This window comes from Phacochoerus africanus, chromosome 14 (genome assembly GCF_016906955.1).
Source record: "Phacochoerus africanus isolate WHEZ1 chromosome 14, ROS_Pafr_v1, whole genome shotgun sequence".
In the NCBI taxonomy this organism is placed as follows: Eukaryota; Metazoa; Chordata; class Mammalia; order Artiodactyla; family Suidae; genus Phacochoerus; species Phacochoerus africanus.
In genome coordinates this window covers 23,929,477-23,948,193 of record NC_062557.1, presented here as the reverse complement: position 1 = coordinate 23,948,193, position 18,717 = coordinate 23,929,477, and the positions used below count along the sequence as shown (strand labels likewise).

Sequence of the window (18,717 nt, the reverse complement as noted above, 5' to 3'; positions counted from 1 at the left end):
GGGAACCTCCATATGCCAAGGGTACGGCCCTAAAAAGCAAAAATAAGGAGTTCCCATTGTGGCTCAGTGGCTAATGAATCCAACTAAGAACCATGAGGATGCGGGTTTGATCCCTGGCGTTGCTCAGTGGGTTAAGGATCTGGCGTGGCCATGAGCTGTGGTGTAGGTCGCAGACACAGCTTGGATCTTAGTTGCTGTGGCTGTGGTGTAGGCCGGTGGCTACAGCTCTGATTAGACCTATAGCCTGGGAACCTCCATATGCCAATGGTTCGGCCCTGGAAAAGGCAAAAAGACAAAAAATAAATAAATAAATAAAAGCAAAAATAAATAAACAAATGAAATGCGCCTCTCCTAGAATATCAATTACTAGGCAGAATTTCAGAGTTTCTGATTTTTGATATCCTATCTGCCACAGGGCAGTCGGGGGGAGAGTGCAAATATTGCACATATCTCACTGCTCATGGGCTATCCTATTTTCTTTGGATCCACTTAAATTTCAATAAGACAAAAAGATTCTAGGAACTCCCTGTATTTAGAGAAACAGGAAATCAACTTTTCCTTCTGCCTAATCATATTTTATCTGGGATTCTAGTGATCTATTTATTGAATAAATATTTGACTATTTACTACGTGCAAGACTGTTCTTTGCAAGGCTGAGCCCTAACCACCTTATTCCTTCCTCTAATGACACAATGGGTTTCCTTTTCTTGCTCTTACCTTGCTTCTCCTGAAAGTGAGCTACTGGGGTTGTAGGATTAAGAAATATTCTTTTTTTTTTTTTTTGTCTTTTCTGGGGCCACACCCACAGCATATGGAAGTTCACAGGCTAGGGGTCCAATCGGAGCTGTAGCCGCCAACCTACACCATAGCCACAACAAAGTAAGATCCTTAACCCGCTGAGCAAGACCAGGGATCAAACCTGCAACCTCATGGTTCCTAGTCAGATTCGTTAACCACTGAACCACGACAGGAACTCCAAGAAATATTCTTTTAGTGTCACGTCCCCAGCAGACAGCTCCCAGTTGTCCATGGAGTTAATGAGATGGGAAGATAATATGAATTTTCCAGAAGAGCAGCTAATAAAGCCCACTTGTAATTCATCTCAGAATGAATTAACCGAGATTGACTCCCCTTATTTCATTCAGGTTGATATGGAACAAGTCTTCATTCCCTGAAAAATTGGTTAGAGGGCAGGCAAAGATGATACGGGATGTGTTGGCTACCATGTAAATCAAACATAAAACTCAACAGTGAAGCAGATAATCCCAGATAGACTGTATCAGTGTTCCATATTAATAACCATTCATCATGGAGTAGAATTTCTTCGCTTTGTCAGGAAAACCAGTGGGGAAAAAAGTTCATGTTTGGAGTTCCCGTTGTGGCTCAGCAGAAATGAATCCAACTAGGAATCATGAGATATCAGGTTTGATCCCTGGTCTCGCTCAGTGGGTTAAGGATCTGGCGTTGCCCTGAGCTGTGGTGTAGTTTGCAGATGCAGCTTGGATCTGGTGTTGCTGTGGCTGTGGTATAGGCCAGGGGCTACAGCTCCAATTCGACCCCTAGCGGGGGACCTTCCATATGCTGCAGGTGCAGCCCTAAAAAGACCAAAAAAAAAAAAAAAATTAATCGGCAAAATGAGATAAAACCGTAAAGTTAAGTGTAGAAAGCGTTTGCCTTTCGGCAATGATTACAGCACTGGCTTTTCCAGGATGATGCATGAAGCAGTACAAGGTAGCAGTCAGTGAATGGGTTCTAGAATTAGACTGCTTGAACCTGAATCCTAATTCTTCTAGTTCTTAGCTGTGTGACCTTAGAAAAATTACATAATTTCTGTGCAGCCCAAGTTCATATGTAAACGAGTATTACTCCTACGTTGATGATTGGGTAAATAAATGTAAAATGCTTAGCGAATTGCCTGGCAATGCCTAAGCAAATGCTACAGGTACCTCTGTACCTCCGTCCCAAAAAGACAGATGTTTTTATCAGTCCATGCATCTTTTGTTTCAATAAACACAATAGTCATTAACTACCTTAATTTGATGGTAAGAAAGACTATTATCCTTCATACGGTATAGATTGGGAAAACCATATTATTCCATATTAATACTACATTGTTAACTCCGCCTTAAGGTTGTCCGAGGACGGACCCAGACCCAGAACCCAGTCATTTTTGCCATTCCTAAGATCCAAATAGGCACTGAAGAAAAACACTTGTCTCAGAAGAGAAACAGCTTCTCATTCTTTACGGACTAGAAGCAAGGTGCAGCAACATGCCAATTTTACAGGAAGGGAGTAACGCCCGGCCGCCAGAACGCCTGGTGCGCAAGCGCAGCTCTGGCTCCACGCCCTCCGCCTGGCGCGTGACAACCGTGCTCCCCCCCGCCCCCAACGCCGTCTTACCACGCAGGCGCAGCCCTACTCCACTCCCCCACCCCGCCCCCCTCCCCGACGTGCACGTGCGCGTTCGCGCCTCTCGCACTTTGGAGGAGGGCGCGCGCCCTGGAAAATTCCACGGCCGCGCTAGCTCCACCCTATGCGCCTTCTTTCCTGCCCCAGGCTCATCACTTTCAGTCTCCATCCCAGCTGCCTTTGCGTGAGCAAAATGGCAGCCCCCGTAACACGGGGCTTGTTTTGCTTACCCAGGGTTTTAGGATGGTGGTCTCGGCAGGTGGGTAGGGACGGGGGTGGATAGGACTCTTGGGGCTGGAGGAGTAGGAGAGAGTAGAGAGAAATACTCGCTTTGCAGTTGTCCTTCGTGAGTTTGGATGATATGAGTCGTACCTAGGCTAGGGAAGAGTTGAGGTAAACGGGACACAGCTGTGTGGCTGAGTGGTGAGAGCCTCGGTATGGCCATGAGAACGAGCATTTTCTCGAGGATTAAGGTTTCTCCCGTTAAGTCTGGGTCTGACGAGCGCGAAGGTGTTAAAGGGGAGAGAATGGTTTGGAAGGTGGGCTCGCTTCCCTTTTATTTTTATAAATATTTCGATTGCACAGTGGCTGTACAGGAGGGAGTCTCGCACCTGCCTGAAGAAATCTCATGATCAGAGAGAAGAAACCTGGCCTTTGAAAAGGTTATTGATCACTTGGGAGCTAGAGCGACAGAGTGAAGTTTACAGTGAGGCTTTCAATAGAATGTAATCTGAGTAAATGTAGAGGAGATACCAAAGAGTTGGTGTTTAAGTTCCCCATCAGACTGAATGTTCTTTGAAAGCAAAAGCCTTGCTTTCATCAACTCTGCATCCCAGGGGTTTGGCATAGTCCTGTGCCATGGAAAGTACTAAAGGAAAGCCATGCGTAAACATTGGGTTGTGTTAGTAAAGTTACTTCCTGCCTTTTAGTAAGAGACAGCCATAATTGTTAAGATAGTAGTGCATTTCCCCTTGTGACATGTGGCTTTATAATTGTTCCTAAGTCATTTTTTGGATGTGCCGTTTCTATCTCTGCTTAGAGTTTGTGCAAGATTGATTATCTAACCTTTTTCTGCTATCCTCCAGCCAGTCTTGGTGACTCAGTCCACAGCAGTAGTTCCAGTGAGAACTAAAAAACGTTTCACACCCCCTACCTATCAACCCAAGTACAAATCAGAGAAGGAGTTTGTAGAACATGCCCGGAAAGCAGGACTGGTCATACCTCATGAACGTTTGGAGCGCCCCATACATCTAGCCTGTACAGGTGAGACATGGTATTTCTGAAACCGAGACCCAGTCTCCTTTTGTCAGAGATTTTCTTGGAGAGTAGAATGATTTGGACTGTGATTTTTTTTTTTTTTGGCTTTTTGTCTTTTGGCAATTTCTTGGGCCACTCCTGCAGTACATGGAGGTTCCCAGGCTTAGGGTGGAAGCAGAGCTGTAGCCACCAGCCTACACCAGGGCCACAACAACTCGGGATCTGAACCATGTCTTCGACCTATACCACAGCTCACAGAAATGCCAGATCCTTAACCCACTGAGCGAGGCCAGGGATCGAACCCACAATCTCATGGTTCCTAGTCGGATTCGTCAGCCACTGAGCCATGATGGGAACTCCTTATTTGGGCTATGATTGAGAGCATTTAATTAACCACAGATTAAGTTCAGCTTCAATAATTAACATACACTACATTTTATGAGGTTGTCTTTGACTGTGCTTTTAAATTATTCATTGAAGTGGCCTTCAAGGAATTTTACCTGGCGGGTAAAATTTCTCCATTTTGTATAAGAAGAAGCTCTGAGAGAAGACTAAAATTACCTTATTCTACTTTTTCTAATGCAGCATAAAACCTACATGGGAAGTCTATTTCATTAGTCTGTTTTGTATCCAGAAGGGCTCCCAATTTTTTTATGACCTCAAGATGACTTTTTCTCAATCTTTCAATGCTTTCTTAGTTTTCTCCTTCTCTCTTTACAGCTGGTATCTTTGATGCCTATGTTCCTCCTGAGGGTGATGCCCGGATATCATCTCTTTCTAAGGAAGGACTGGCACAGAGAGCTGAGCGACTGAAGAAGAATGTGGCCTCACAATTGTCGTAAGTGTCTGAGATAGCTGGGGGTCACTATTAGAATAAAAATTTCTTGGCATTCCCATCGTGGTGCAGCAGAAACGAATCTGGCTAGGAACCATGAGGTTGCGGGTTCGATCCCTGGCCTGGCTCAGTGGGTTGAGGATCCGGCATTGTTACAAGCTGTGGTGTCGTTTGCAGATTCGGCTCGGATGTGGCATTGCTGTGGCTGTGGCATAGGATTGGACCCCTAGCCTGGGAACCTCCATATGCCTCAGGTGCGGCCCTTAAAAGGCAAAAGACAAAAAAAAAATTTCTTAATCACCATTTTATTCCAGAGAGGCCATCTTGGGTTAATCGGGTTGGCTATAACTGGGCAATATTTTCTTCCTTTCTTTTCCTTTTTTTTTTTTTTTGCTTTTTAGGGGAGCAGGCCTAAAAAGTACCCACATATGGAGGTTCCCAGGCTAGGGGTTGAATTGGAGCTACAGCTGCTGGCCTGCACCATAGCCACAGCAACACCAGATCCAAGCCACATCTGCAACGTACACCATAGCTCACGGCAACGCTGGATCCTTAACCCACTGAGCGAGGCCAGGGATTGAACCCACAACCTCAGGGTTCCTAGTCAAATTCATTTCCATTGTGCCACAACGGGAATGCCCCTGACAGTGTTTAAATTATAGGTTCTTTAGGGTCATATGTAGATTTCTGTGCACAAGCATATTGAGTCAGTGTTAATTATTCATGTGGCCATAGCATATTTCTCTAAATACAGATCTTATTTCATCAACTCTTTTGCCACACACTCCTTTGTGGTTCCCTGTTACCTGAAGAATAAAATCTAGATTTCTTTTTTTTTTTTTTTTTTTGCTTTTTTGCTTTTTAGGGCTGCACCTGCAGCATATGGAGGTTCCCAGGCTAGGGGGTCAAGTCGGAACTGCAGCTGCCAGCCTACACCACAGTCATAGCAACACCAGATCAAGCCGTGTCTGTGACCTACACCACAGCTCATGGCAATGCTGGATCCTTAAGCCACTGAGCAATGCCAGGGGTTGAACCCGCAACCTCATGGGTCCTGGTCAAGTTCATTTCTGCTGCGCCACAGTGGGAACTCCGAATAAGTGCATTTATATCATTTTTTTAAATTTCACATATAAGTGATATCTTAGAATATTTGCCTTTCTGTAAGATTCTTTTAAATCTTCCTTCGATCATCCATTCTAATAATTATCTTTCCCAACTACATAACCGTCTAAGCTATTGATTTAAAAAAAATGTATCTGATAGGGAGTTCTCGTCATGGCACAGCGGAAATGAATCCGACTAGGAACCATGAGGTCGCAGGTTTGATCCCTGGCCTCCCTCAGTAGGTTAAGGGTCCATTGTTGCCATGAGCTGTGGTGTAGGCTGGCATTGTCTTCTTTAGAATAAATTCTCATGTTTAATTTTACAGAATCCGCAAGATAAGAGAAAGTGATCCTAATTTTAAAATTAAGGACTTCCCTGAAAAAGCCAAGGATATCTTCATTGAAGCGCACCTGTGTCTAAACAAGTACGTGAACTCCCTGTTTTATACCGGTTATGTTCTGAGCAGCTGTTGCTCTGGGCACAGAGTTTTCTTTCCTTCAGATAAGAGTTCTAGAGTGGGAGCACTTCCTCTGTGGGAAATAATTGGAGCCTGGAGCTATCCTTGACTCCTCTCATGGCTTCTGGGAGTTTTTACCATTCGGTCTGGCTCAGCTTCACCAGCAAGTGTTGGGACTCGGCTGAACTGCTACTGTTTTCATCCCATCTAATTCCTAATTCATCTTGACCTTTTTTGTGTTCATGCCTTGTGTAAATGTACATTTCCTTTGCTTAATTATTTGGAATACACTTCTTTTAAAAATTCCCAACTTGGAGATCCCATCATGGCTCAGTGGTTAACGAATCCGACTAGGAACCATGAGGTTGCGGGTTCGATCCCTTGCCTTGCTCAGTGGATTAGGGATCCGGTGTTGCCATGAGCTGTGGTGTAGGTTGCAGACGTGGCTCAGATCCCCGAGTTGCTGTGGCTGTGGCGTAGGCCAGTGGCTACAGCTCCGATTGGACCCCTAGCTTGGGAACCTCCACATGCCTCGGAAGCGGCCCAAAGAAATGGCAAAAAGACCAAAAAAAAAAAAATTTCCAACTTTTTCTTGATTTAACCAGGAGAGAAGTCAAGGCTGCTAGAGAGTTGGAAAATCAACACGAGGGGCCTGAAATAATTTTTTTTTTTTTTCTGCTTTTTAGGGCCACACCTGCAGCATATGGAGGTTTGTAGGCTAGGGGTAGAATTGGAGCAGTAGCTGCAGGCCTATACCACAGCCACAGCAACTCAGGATCTGAGCTGCATCTGCAGCCTACACCACAGCTCACGGCAATGCTGGATCCTTAACCCACTGAGCGAGGCCAGGATTCGAACCTGCATCCTTATGGATGCTAGTCAGGTTCATTTCCATGAGCCATTACAGGCACTACCTTTTTGCTTTTCTTTTAAAAAACATTTTAAATTGTGAAATTTTGGGAGTTCCTGTCATGGCTCAGCCAAAACGAATCTGATTAGCATCCATGAGGATGCAGGTTCCATCCTTGGCCTTGTTCAGTGGGATAAGGGTCCAGTGTTGTCATGAGCTGGAGTGTAGGTCGTAGACGTGGCTTAGATCCTGCGTTGCTGTGGCTGTGATGAAGGCTGGCAGCTGAAGCTTCAATTCGACCCCTAGACTGGAATCTTCCATGCTGCAGATGTGGCCCTAAAAAACAAAAACAAACAAAAGAAATGTGAAATATTGGATACATATAAAAAAGTGCCATTCAAGGTAATAGATGTTTACATTTTGCCATATCTTTTTTTTTCTTTTTTTAAGATTTTAATTTTTTTCATTAGTTGATTTACAGTGTTCTGTCAATTTCTACTGTACTGCAAAGTGACCCAGTCATACATTCATGTATTCTTTTTCTCACATTATCCTCTGTTATGTTTCATGACAAGTGATTAGATATAGTTCCCTATGCTATACAGCAGGCTCATTTTGCCATATCTGAATGCCTGATTGGGGGAGGGGACAAGGATAAAGCTTTATAGCTAAAGGCCCAGCCTCCCCATTCTTTTCCTTCCTAGGGAGAACCACTGTCCTATCATTCCCATGAAGGTTTTTTTTTGGTTTTTTTTTTTTGTCTTTTTGCCATTTCTTGGGCTGCTCCTGCGGCATATGGAGGTTCCCAGGCTGGGGGTCTAATTGGAGCTGTAGCCACTGGCCTACGCCAGAGCCACAGCAATGTGGGATCTGAGCCCCATCTGCAGCCTACACCACAGCTCACAGCAACACCAGATCCTTAACCCACAGAGCAAGGCCAGGGACCGAACCCGCAACCTCATGGTTCCTAGTCAGATTCATTAACCACTGCGCTTCGACAGGAGCTCCTCCCATGAACATTTTTATACTTTCATCACGTGTACATATGAATAAACAACGTACAGCATTGTTTAATGTATTGCGAAAATTTATATGAAGGCTGTATGTTTTCGTTTTTTGCTTTTTTTTAGGGCCTCACCCACAGCATATGGAAGTTCCCAGGCTAGGGGTGTGATTGGAGCTGCAGCTGCCGTCCTCTGCCACAGCTACAGCCACACTGGATCCAAGCCGCGTCTGCAACCTACACCACAGCTCCTAGCAACGCTGGATCATTAACCCACTGAGTGGGGCCAGGGATTGAACCTGCATCCTCATGGATACTGGTCAGGTTTGTTTCACTGAGCCAAGATGGGAACTCCTGGATTTTTCTTAAAAGGGCTTTATCATGTTGAGAAAGGTAATTTCTTTTTTTGTGTATGTGTGTGTCTTGTCTTTATAAGGCTGCACCTGCGGCATATTGAGGTTCCCAGGCTAGGGGTCCAGTTGGTGCTGTTGCTGCCAGCCTACACCAGAGCCACAGCAATGCCAGATCCAAGCCGTGTATATGACCTACACCACAGCTAACGGTAACACCGCATCTTTAACCTATTGAGCAAGGCCAGGGATCGAACCCGCACCCTCATGGTTCCTAGTTGGATTCGTTTCCGCTGCACCACAGCGGGAACTCTGAGAAAGGTAACTTCTAGTCCTAGTTCATTGAATGTTTTTATCGTGAAAATGTGTTGGATTTTGTCAAATGCTTTTCATCTTCAGTTGAGATAGTCATGTTGGTTTTCTCCTTTCATTTTATTATGTGGTGTATCACATTGATTTTCCTATGTTAAACCACCCTTGCATTCTAGAGATAACTCCTACTTGGTCATGATGAGTAATCCTTTTAGTGTGATGTTGAAATTTGGTTTGCTAGTATTTTATTGATTTATCCTCATAAAGGATTTTGGCCTATAGGTTTTGGGGTTTTTTTTTTTTTTTTGGTCTTTTTTAGAGCATACCTGCGCCATGTGCAGGTTCCCAGGCTTGGGGTCCAGTTGGGGCTGTAGCTGCCAGCCACAGTGACAGCAATGCCAGATCTGAACCATATCTGCGACCTACACCACAGCTCACGGCAACTCCAGATCCTTAACCCACTGAGTGAGGCCAGGGGACAAACCTGTGTTCTCATGGATATTAGTTGAGTTCATTACTTCTGAGCCATGGTAGGAACTCTCCTTGTAGTAAATTTTTAATTTCATTTACTATACTTTTAAGTCTAGAATTTGGTTCTTTCTCATAATTTCTATCTCTTTATTGATATTCTTATTTTGTACATTGTTTTCTGATTTTCTTTAGTTCTTTGTCTGTAGTTTTGTTTATTCATTTATCTCAATGAGTGTAAGTAGGATAGTTGATTGAACGCCTTTTTTTTTTTTTTTTTTGTCTTTTTAGGGCTGCACCAATGGTGTATGGAGGTTCCCAGGTTAGAAGTCGAGTCGGAGCTGTAGCCACTGGCCTACACCACGGCCACAGCAACGTGGGATCTGAGCTGCATCTGCGACCTGCACCTCAGCTCATGGCAATGCCAGATCCTTAACCCATTGAGCGAGGCCAGGGATCGAACCCACGTCCTCCTGGATGCTAGTCGGGTTTGTTAACCACTGAGCCATGAACTCCTGATTTAACATCTTTGACTAATAATTCCAGTGTCTGGGCTTCCTCAGGTATGGTTTCTGTCAAATATTTTTTTTCTGTGGATAGGTCATGCCTTCGTGTTTCTTTGTTTACTTTGTTTTTTTAATATGATTTTTATTTTTTCTGTTGTAGTTGGTTTACAGTGTTGTCAGTTTTCTACTGTACAGCAAAATGATCCAGTCTCACACACACACATATATATATTCTTTTTCTGACATTATTCGCCATCGTGCTCCATCATAAGTGACTAGATATAGTTCCCAGTGCTATACAGCAGGATCTCATTGCTTATCCATTCCAAATGCAATTGTTTGCATCTATTAACCCCAGATTCCCAGTCCATCCCCCTCCCTCTCCCTCCCCCTTGGCAACCGCAAGTCTGTTCTCCAAGTCCATCAGTTTCTTTTCTGGGTAGGTTCATTTGTGCCACATACTAGATTCCACATATGTGATGTCATATGGTATTTGCCTTTCTTTTCCTTTTTTTTTTTTCTTTTTGCCATTTCTTGGGCTGCTCCCTCGGCGTATGGAGGTTCCCAGGCTAGGGGTTGAACTGGAGCTGTAGCCACCAGCCCACGCCAGAGCCACAACAACGCAGGATCCGAGCCGCGTCTGCAACCCACACCACGGCTCACGGCAACACCGGATCATCAACCCACTGAGCAAGGGCAGGGACCAAACCCGCAACCTCATGGTTCCCAGTTGGACTCGTCAACCACTGCGCCACGACGGGAACTCCTGCCTTTCTTTTTCTGACTTTCTTCACTTAGTATGAGAGTCTCTAGTTCCATCCACATTGCTGCAAATGGCATTATTTTGTTCTTTTTTATGACCGAGTAGTATTCCATTGTGTATATATACCACGTCTTCTGAATCCAATTATGTGTCATGGACATTTAGGTTGTTTCCATGTCTTGGTATTATGAATAGTGCTGCAATGAACATACAGGTGCATGTGTCTTTTTCTATGAAAATTTTGTCTGGATATATGCCCAAGAGTGGGATTGCTGGGTCATACGATAGTTCTATATTTACTTTTCTAAGGCACCTCCATACTGTTTTCCATAGTGGTTGTACCAGTTTATAGTGTAGGAGGGTTCCCTCTTCTCCACATCCTTTGTAGTATTTGTTATTTGTGGACTTGGTAATGATGGTCATTATAACTGGTGTGAGGTAGTATCTCATAGTACTTTTGATTTGCATTTCTCTAATAATCAGTGATGTTGAGCATTTTTTCATGTGCTCGTTGGCCAGATATCTTTATATCTTCTTTGGAGAAATGTCTATTCAGGTCTTTTGCCCATTTTTCCATTGGGTTGTTGGTTTTCTTGCTTTTGAGTTGTATCTTTACTTTGTAAAATTCTTTTGAGAGCTAGACATTCTGAGTAATATCATGAAGTAACTCTGGAAGTCAGATTCCTCCTCTCCTCAGGAATTGCTGACTTTGCTCATTAGTGCCGCTGCCATCCATTTGTGACTTTTCTAAACTAACATTGCTAAGTGTGCATTCTTTGTTGGGGGTAGTCATTGAAGTTTCTGTCCTATTATCTCTGCAGTCAACCCAGTGACCTGACAAAAATTTCCTAAATTGTCTGGCTGAATAAAAACAAAACAGGTGTTCTTGTCCCTTTATCCCTTTAAATCTTCTGCTTGATGTCAGGGGGAAAAGCTGCTGTAGCCAGCAGGGCTGAAACCAGGGCAGCATTTGCTCTGGTCTCTTTGTGATCCAACTAGACTGACCAAAATGTGCAGTTCAGAATTTTGGAGGGCAAGGCCCCCAGTACCTGCCCTAGCACCAGCCATCCACTCCAGGAACATGGCAGGGCCGAGGGAAGGAGAAGGACAGATTTGCACATGTTCTTAAATCCAGGGTCACTGGTTTCTCCCTTCAAGCACTGCCCTAGTTGTTCATAAATATCTAGTCAACATCCAGAGTCCTGAAATTGTGGTTTTGGTCATTTTTTTCTAATTGATCAGTTGTTTCCGTGGAGGGATCTACCCTCAGTGTTTCCTGCTCTGTCGTTTTGCTTAATGTCTCTGTCTTTGGTTTTGCTAGATCGAGTCCAGAACACTTTGTAATGTTTCATTGTAAGCTTTGGTTTAGTGGAGAGTGTTTCTTCTGAGGGATTTCCAAACAACTTAAGATGGGAGTATGCTTCTAGAGAGGTTTTGTTTCTGTCAGATACTCAAGGGATATCATTCCCAAGTATCAGTTAATTTCTTAGCTTAGGTATTCTTTTTTTTGGGCTGTGCCCAAAGCATACAAAAATCCCCAAGCCAGGGATTGAATCCATGCCACAGCAGTAACAATGACGGATCCTTAACTGCTAAGCCACTGGGAAACTCCTTGGCTTACGAATTCTTACACCACAGATAAATTCTGTGTCCATATCTGTGGATAATGTGGGTTTAGGGCTTTAGTTTTTTAATTTGGGGGGGGTTGTTTTTAGATTCCCCCCCCCCCCCCCCGACTCCTCAAGATCTCTAGACAGAGGGAAGCTTTCTCTCTAGGTTGGTAGACTATTTTTCTAGGTTCCCTTTCTCATAGGTGCAAGACTCCTTTTTTTCCTTGGCTTTTTGTCTTTTTTTTAGGGCTGCACCCGTGGCATATAGAGGTTCCCAGGCTAGGGGTCTAATCAGAGCTATGGCTGCCAGCCTACGCCACAGCCACAGCAATGGAGGATCCGAACCGTGTCTTCGACCTATATCACACCTCACAGCAACGCTGGATCCTTAACCCCCTGATCGAGGTCAGGGATGGAACCCACAATCTCATGGTTCCTAGTCGGATTCGTTAACCACTGAGCCATGATGGGAACACCAGTGCAGGACTCTTTTGGAGGTCATTCAGGGATCTCAGTTCCAACTCTCCGTCCTTCCAGTGTCCAAGGTTTCAGGAAAAGTCAAGCTTTAGCCAGCAGATCCTATTTCTGGATCCCTTAAGCGTCTCTTATGCTGGTGTGGTATCAGGTTGTGTTTTTTCCATTCTGCTTTTACTTCCCACTTCCTTTCTGGCATCTGGAGATTTTAAAATGTGTGTGTGCACGTGTTTTCTCTCCAGCCTTTCTGTCTTTTTTTTTTTTTTAAGGGCTGTATCTGCAGCATATGGAAATTCCCAGGCTAGGGGTCAAATGGGAGCTATAGCTGCTGGCCTACACCACAGCAATGCCAGATCCGACCACATTTTCGACCTACACCACAGCTCACAGCAATGCCAGATGCTTAACCTACTGAGCGAGGCCAGGGTTGGAACCTGCGTCCTCATGGATACTAGCCAGGGATCGTTACTGCTGAGCCACGATGGGAGCTCCACTAGTTGGATTCTTAACCTGCTGAGCCACAACAGGAACTTCCTTAAAAATTTCAGGGTGTGTGCAGCCCTAAAAAGACCAAAAAAAAAAAAAAAAAGCAAGAGTCAGTGATATATATCTTTTTCCTTTTTAGCTCAGACCATGACCGGCTTCATACCTTGGTAACCGAAAACTGCTTTCCGGTAGGTTCTCATGCTTCTTAAAACTGTGGGATGCCTGAGCAGACATTGTCTAGATATCACCTCTGGTTTTCTTAAAGATCGGTTTTGAAAGTGCAGGAAGTTTAAAGCAAAAAGTTGAAGTTCGATTATTTTTGGCTGCATGATAAAGACTTGAAATGGAGTCTTGTAAGGGCCATGCAAATGAAGGAAGCAGAAGTCCCTCAGCAGACAGTCCTGAGACTCCAGATCCTGGGATCAGGGTACAGGGCCACATTAGGCCAGCCCCGCCCATGTCTTTTCAGCCAGAAAGGATTTGACAGATATTCATGAGGCCTACACTGTGTGATAACAGGAGTGCCAGGGGAGTTCCCTGATGGCTCAGCAGATCTGGTGTTGTCCCTGCTGTGGCGCAGGTTCGATCCCTGGCCCGGGAACCTCTGCATGTTGCAGGCGTGGCTAACAAAAAACAAACAGAAGAATAACGGGGTGACAGGTACTTTAGGAGACCCCCCCCCAAGAATGAGGACTTTACGGTTCAGTTAGAGGTTCAAGAATAAGAACCTCAGTTTCTGTCCGTTCTGCCTCACCTCCCCAGGGACAAGTATAGCTTACTGTGTCTTAGCGGGTTAGCCTTTATATTCCTATAAAATCCCATCTTTCACTGCCAAAAGGTGAAAGAATCAAAACCCCAAACCTGAGCAGTCAACAGAAATGCATGCAGTAATGAGCAGGTTATGAAGGGGTTGTAGAGGGGTAATGGCATAGTAGGTAAGCTGGTAGTTTGGAGTGTGCTTTTCATTGATTTGGAGAAGGGTCCTCTCGAGGAGGTAGGTGGGTCTTGAGTTGTGACTTAGAAATGAAAAGAGAGGAGTTCCCGTTGTGGCCTACCTGATTATGTACCCAGCTAGTACCCGTGAGGATGCAGGTTTGATCCCTGGCCTTGCTCCATGGATTAAGGATTTGGTGTTGGCATCGAGCTGTGGCTTAGGCTGCAGATGTGGCTTGGATCTGATGGTTTTGCAGCCCTAAAAAGAAAACAACAAAAAAGAAGAGAAATGAAAAAAGAGTTGTTGTGAGGTGAACTTGAGCAGTAGCTTCAGTGCAACTTGGAAAGGTGAGAGAGAAAACAGGCCCCAGAAAGCATTTGGGAGGAAGTGTTGCATGTGGACTGTAATATTGCAAGAAATGAGAGCAAGTGTGGAAATCAGCAGCGTCTTCCTAGCAGGGAGGAAAAATCCAGTTGAACTGTTCTCCTCTGCCCTCAGGATATGGTCTGGGACATCAGATACAAGACTGTCCGGTGGAGCTTCGTAGAATCTTTAGAGCCACCCCAGGTGGTGCAGGTTCGCTGTTCGAGTCTGCTGAACCAGGGCAACATCTATGGCCAGGTCACCGTCCGCATGCACACTCGGCAGGTAGAGGCACCAGTCTGCTTTCCTCCCCGCTTTTCTTCACTCTTGGTTTGGGCACCTGCCTCCGAGTCCTGGATACAGCTGCCCGGGACCGTGAGTTTTAAGGAAAGGTTCACCGTGGCCTTTTTTTTTTTTTTTTTTTTTTTTGATTTTGAGGGCCACACCCACAGCATATGGAGGTTCCCAGGCTAGGGGTCCAGTTGGAGCTGTAGCTGCCAGCCACAGCCACAGCCACAGCAATGCTGGATCCTTAACCCATTGAGTGAGGCCAGGGATTGAACCTGAAACCTCCTGGTTCCTAGTTGGATTCGTTTCCTCTGAGCCACGACGGGTACTCCAAGGTTCACCATGGTCTTGCTTGCCCTCTCTCTGCGCCTTCCTGCCGCTGGATGTTAGCTCTGCGACAACAGTGTGAGGCTTTTCTAACCCACCCTTCCTGACTCCTTCCCACCTACTTCCAACCCTTCCACCCCAATCAGAAACCATCTAAGAGTAAAGTGTCAGTGGTTGATCCGTCAGTCTAGATTCAGAAATCTGAAAACACTTGTTTCTGTCCGTTAAATTTTTTTGTTCTGGTTGTTTCAAAAATAGTTGTGTGGCAAAGAGGAAAAAAAAAAAAAAAAAAGCTCTGAGAACTAACAGACTAGATTTACTTTCATCCTTGCAGACTCTGGCCATCTATGACCGGTTTGGCCGGTTGATGTATGGACAGGAAGATGTGCCCAGGGATGTCCTGGAGTATGTTGTCTTTGAAAAGCACCTGGTGGACCCTTATGGGAGCTGGCGAATGCATGGCAAGATCATTCCCCCATGGGCACCCCCTAAGCAGCCCATCCTTAAGGTAAAGTACATTGTGTGGTTTACAACATGGCATCCTAAGCTACCCGTGCTGGGCTCTGCCTAGTGGAGAGAGGGGGTGATGCAGGGTCAGGGAAGAGGAATCCTCCTGTTGGGAGTGGGCCTGAATCTCTCCTGGGTAAGCCATGGACTTAGATGGTACATAACTCAGCTTCCTGCTCTTTCAGACGGTGATGATACCTGGCCCCCAGCTGAAACCCTGGGAAGAGTTTGAAGAGCCACAGGGAGAGGTCCATAAGCCTCAGCCTGCGTGACGGCGAAATGACTCCTGAGGTGAAGCGTGGGTGATGAGATGGCTGGAAGCTGTGAAGTCTAAGAATCTGGGAGCTGTGAAGTCATCTGTCTTCTTCCTGCCGTAGAAAGAACTACCTTTGCTCTCTCTTGCTCTGCGTGGCTCTTCTGGGCAGTCTTGTTGTCAGTAACCACTGCTGATGGCTGGGCCCTGGTAGGTGGGTCCTGTGCACAGCCATGGACCCTCTTCTTCTTTAAATCTTATATCCAGCTTCTGACTCTGGATGAGAAACAATGTGGTTCACAGAGCATCTGATTATCAGTTTTTCCCACAGCAAGAACTGTCAGGAGCACACTGGCTAACTTTCATTTCTCATTACAGGGCAGGGATCAGAGTTTGAAATAAAACACTGTCAGGTGTTGGACAAATTGTGATAAGTCCAGTGCATTTCTCCTAGTTCAGGCTGGAAGTAGACTAGCCTTCAAAATGGCAGAAATGGAAGTTATCTTAATTGTGAGTGATGAGACTTTTAGGAAATCCAGACTTGGGAAAAATTAGTATTTATAAAAGATGGTATCATTTAAGGGGGTCTTTTCTCATATACTGACTGACTGAATCAGCATTTGTATTTCACAAATGAGTGTAAATCCAAAAAATCATTTCTCCCTCAGCCTTTGTATTTTGTTCTTTTTTTTTAAATTTTTTTTGCTTTTTATGGCTGCACCTGCAGCATATGGAGGTTCCCAGGCTAGTGGTCGAATCGGAGCTGCAGCTGGCAGCCTACTCCACAGCCACAGCAATGCAGGATCCAAGCTGCATCTGCGACCTACACCACAGCTCACAGCAACACCAGATCCTTAACCCACTGAGCGAGGCCAAGTATCAAACCCACAACCTCATGGTTCCTGGTAGGATTCGTTTCTGCTGCGCCACGACAGGAACTCTGTATTTTTTTCTTACTTATCAGCTCCATTCTGGTGTGATCCCAGGAAACATTGGGGGAGGCAGGGATCAGGGAAGTGTTGATGCATTTGGAAGATCCATCAGTGAGACTTGGTTCCCTGATTTATAGCACCTTTTGGAGATGGTGGCTATTTTTCCAGACTGCACTGGAAGCAAAGGTACCGGACTATGGACCTGTGTAGCGTCAAACAGCGCAGCTACCCTCCTTGTTCCTTAGCTCCAGCTGGGCTGTCAGGAGGAGGATGTGGGCCCTTCAGTGCTCATGGGTCATCGGAGGTATGACCAGGGAAATCATTCTCCCCTGCAGCAAGCTTGGCTTACAGTACTGTTATTTTGATCCGCCCATGAGGGCTCCCTGTAAAAATCAGGACCTAAATTCTCGTGTTTCTGTTTTTCAAGTCTAGAATTTTTTTTTAAGAAACTTATCACTTCAGTTAAGGATTAATCTGTTTTGACCTTAACTTAAGAGGAGAGGCCAAGGAACTGGAATCAGGCTGAGAATAACCTGACTCCTCAGTCTCTGTAAAGCTACCATCTCAGCAAAGCAGCAAACAGACCAGGCCTCACTGGGGGAAACTGATGTTTTCGTAACAGCTGCCGAGTGCTGACCATGGAAACAAGGTGTGTGTACTTAGAGGCGGGGCGGTGCTGGTGGGTAAATCCAAAGCAGCCACTCATCGTGCTACTTAGTCGCAACCCTTTTTGCTTAAAGTGTACATCAGTTTCCAGCACTGCTGCCCAAGTGAGGTTTGTTCATATCGTATTTGCCTGAGCTGTGGATTAAGGCAAAATGAGGAGGGAAGTGCTTTGAGTAGGATCAAAGGGGAATATGGAACAAGGGGAGGGAATCTTGGGAGGGTGGGGAAGCAGAGAAATAAGAAAAGCACACTTAATGACCACACAACACCTTCATTTCTCTGGGTATGTGAAAAAACAATGTTTCGAATAAGCCGTTTCACCCCATTCCCTGGTCTGTCTCAGGGGTCTCTAGATAATCCCAAATAGCAGCTAAGCAAGCAGTAGCTGCCACCAGGGAGCCAGAGGATAAGTGCAGTTTTCATTTCCCCTTGGAATCAAATCCAGCTGAGCAAATGGCCCAGATGTACAGGATTGGCTCGACGGGCCTGGCGGAGACCATTGACTGCCTGCCATGTAGCTGGGCACTGGCAGAATTGGCCAGTCCACCCCATGGTCCTGAAGGCCACAGTGTGGCTTTATTTATTTAGTCTTTGTAGCTGCTGGCCTACACCACAGCCACAGCAATGCCACATCTGAGCCGTGTCTGCGACCTACACCACAGCTCATGGCAACGCTGGATCCTTCACCCACTGAGCACGGCCAGGGATCAGACCTGTGTGCTCAGGGATGCTAGTCAGATTAATTTCCACTGAGCCAGGATGGGAACTCACTGCAGTGTGGCTTTAGAACAGGCCTTGTTCTTTCCTTTCTTAACCTACAATTAATATTTAGAAACGTTGAGAAAAGAAAGTTACCATCATGAATAAATTAGAAATAACTGCCACAGTCAAGAAAAAAGCACTTTATTTTTTTTTACTTTTTGCCTTTTCTAGGGCCACTCCCGTGGCATATGGAGGTTCCCAGGCTATGGGTCCAATCGGAGCTATAGCCACTGGCCTGCGCCACAGCCACAGCAACGCAGGATCCCAGCCACATCCGCAACCTACACCACAGCTCATGGCAACGCCGGATCCTTAACCCACTGAGCAAGGCCAGGGATCAAACCCGCAACCTCATGGTTCCTAGTTGGATTCATTAACCACTGCGTCACAACGGGAACTCCAGCACTCTTTACTTTTAACTTGTGGTTTATTTCACAACCGTGGGTAGAGGGCCAACTTTTCTATTCCTAACTAGTCCAGACCCAATGAGATTGTTCTGAGGTACAGAGTTTGCATTGGTTCAGAAGTTATGAGGCTAACGCAGAGCCCAGAGCAACAACACACTTCAGTTACTGCTCTGAAAGCCAAGGGGAAGGGACCTAGGAAGGAGGGCCTAGATACCGGAACAAGGCCATCTGGCCCCTGGAAATGGGTTACTCCATTCCTCTTTCTCCTTTTTGGAAATGGACCACTTTGCTGCTTTTCCTGTCAAGTCCTATAGCTGCCCAGAGTATTTACATGCAGCCTCATCTTTTTCCCTTTGAGTGTTTGATCCCCACCCCACCCCACCTGCTTGTC

At 45.5% G+C, this 18,717-nt stretch overlaps 1 protein-coding gene across 1 annotated transcript; it reads left to right on the top strand.

Annotated features, from left to right (window-relative positions):
- Window positions 1–2,519: 2,519 nt before the first annotated feature.
- MRPL45 (mitochondrial ribosomal protein L45) lies at window positions 2,520–15,985 on the top strand. The gene is made up of 8 exons (XM_047758299.1): window positions 2,520–2,668; window positions 3,495–3,672; window positions 4,387–4,504; window positions 5,934–6,032; window positions 13,027–13,075; window positions 14,320–14,469; window positions 15,134–15,307; window positions 15,492–15,985. Exons 1-8 carry the CDS (start codon window positions 2,534–2,536, stop codon window positions 15,576–15,578), a joined length of 990 nt encoding a protein of 329 aa, XP_047614255.1. The 5' UTR covers window positions 2,520–2,533; the 3' UTR covers window positions 15,579–15,985.
- The last annotated feature ends 2,732 nt before the right edge of the window (window positions 15,986–18,717 follow it).

Excerpts from the sequence above, each read along its gene's own strand:
- MRPL45 (XM_047758299.1), top strand. The coding sequence starts at position 2,534 with ATGCGCCTTCTTTCCTGCCCCAGGCTCATCACTTTCAGTCTCCATCCC. Across the intron at positions 2,669-3,494 it reads TAGGATGGTGGTCTCGGCAG|CCAGTCTTGGTGACTCAGTC; the intron begins GTGGGTAGGGAC and ends GCTATCCTCCAG. Across the intron at positions 6,033-13,026 it reads GCGCACCTGTGTCTAAACAA|CTCAGACCATGACCGGCTTC; the intron begins GTACGTGAACTC and ends TTTCCTTTTTAG.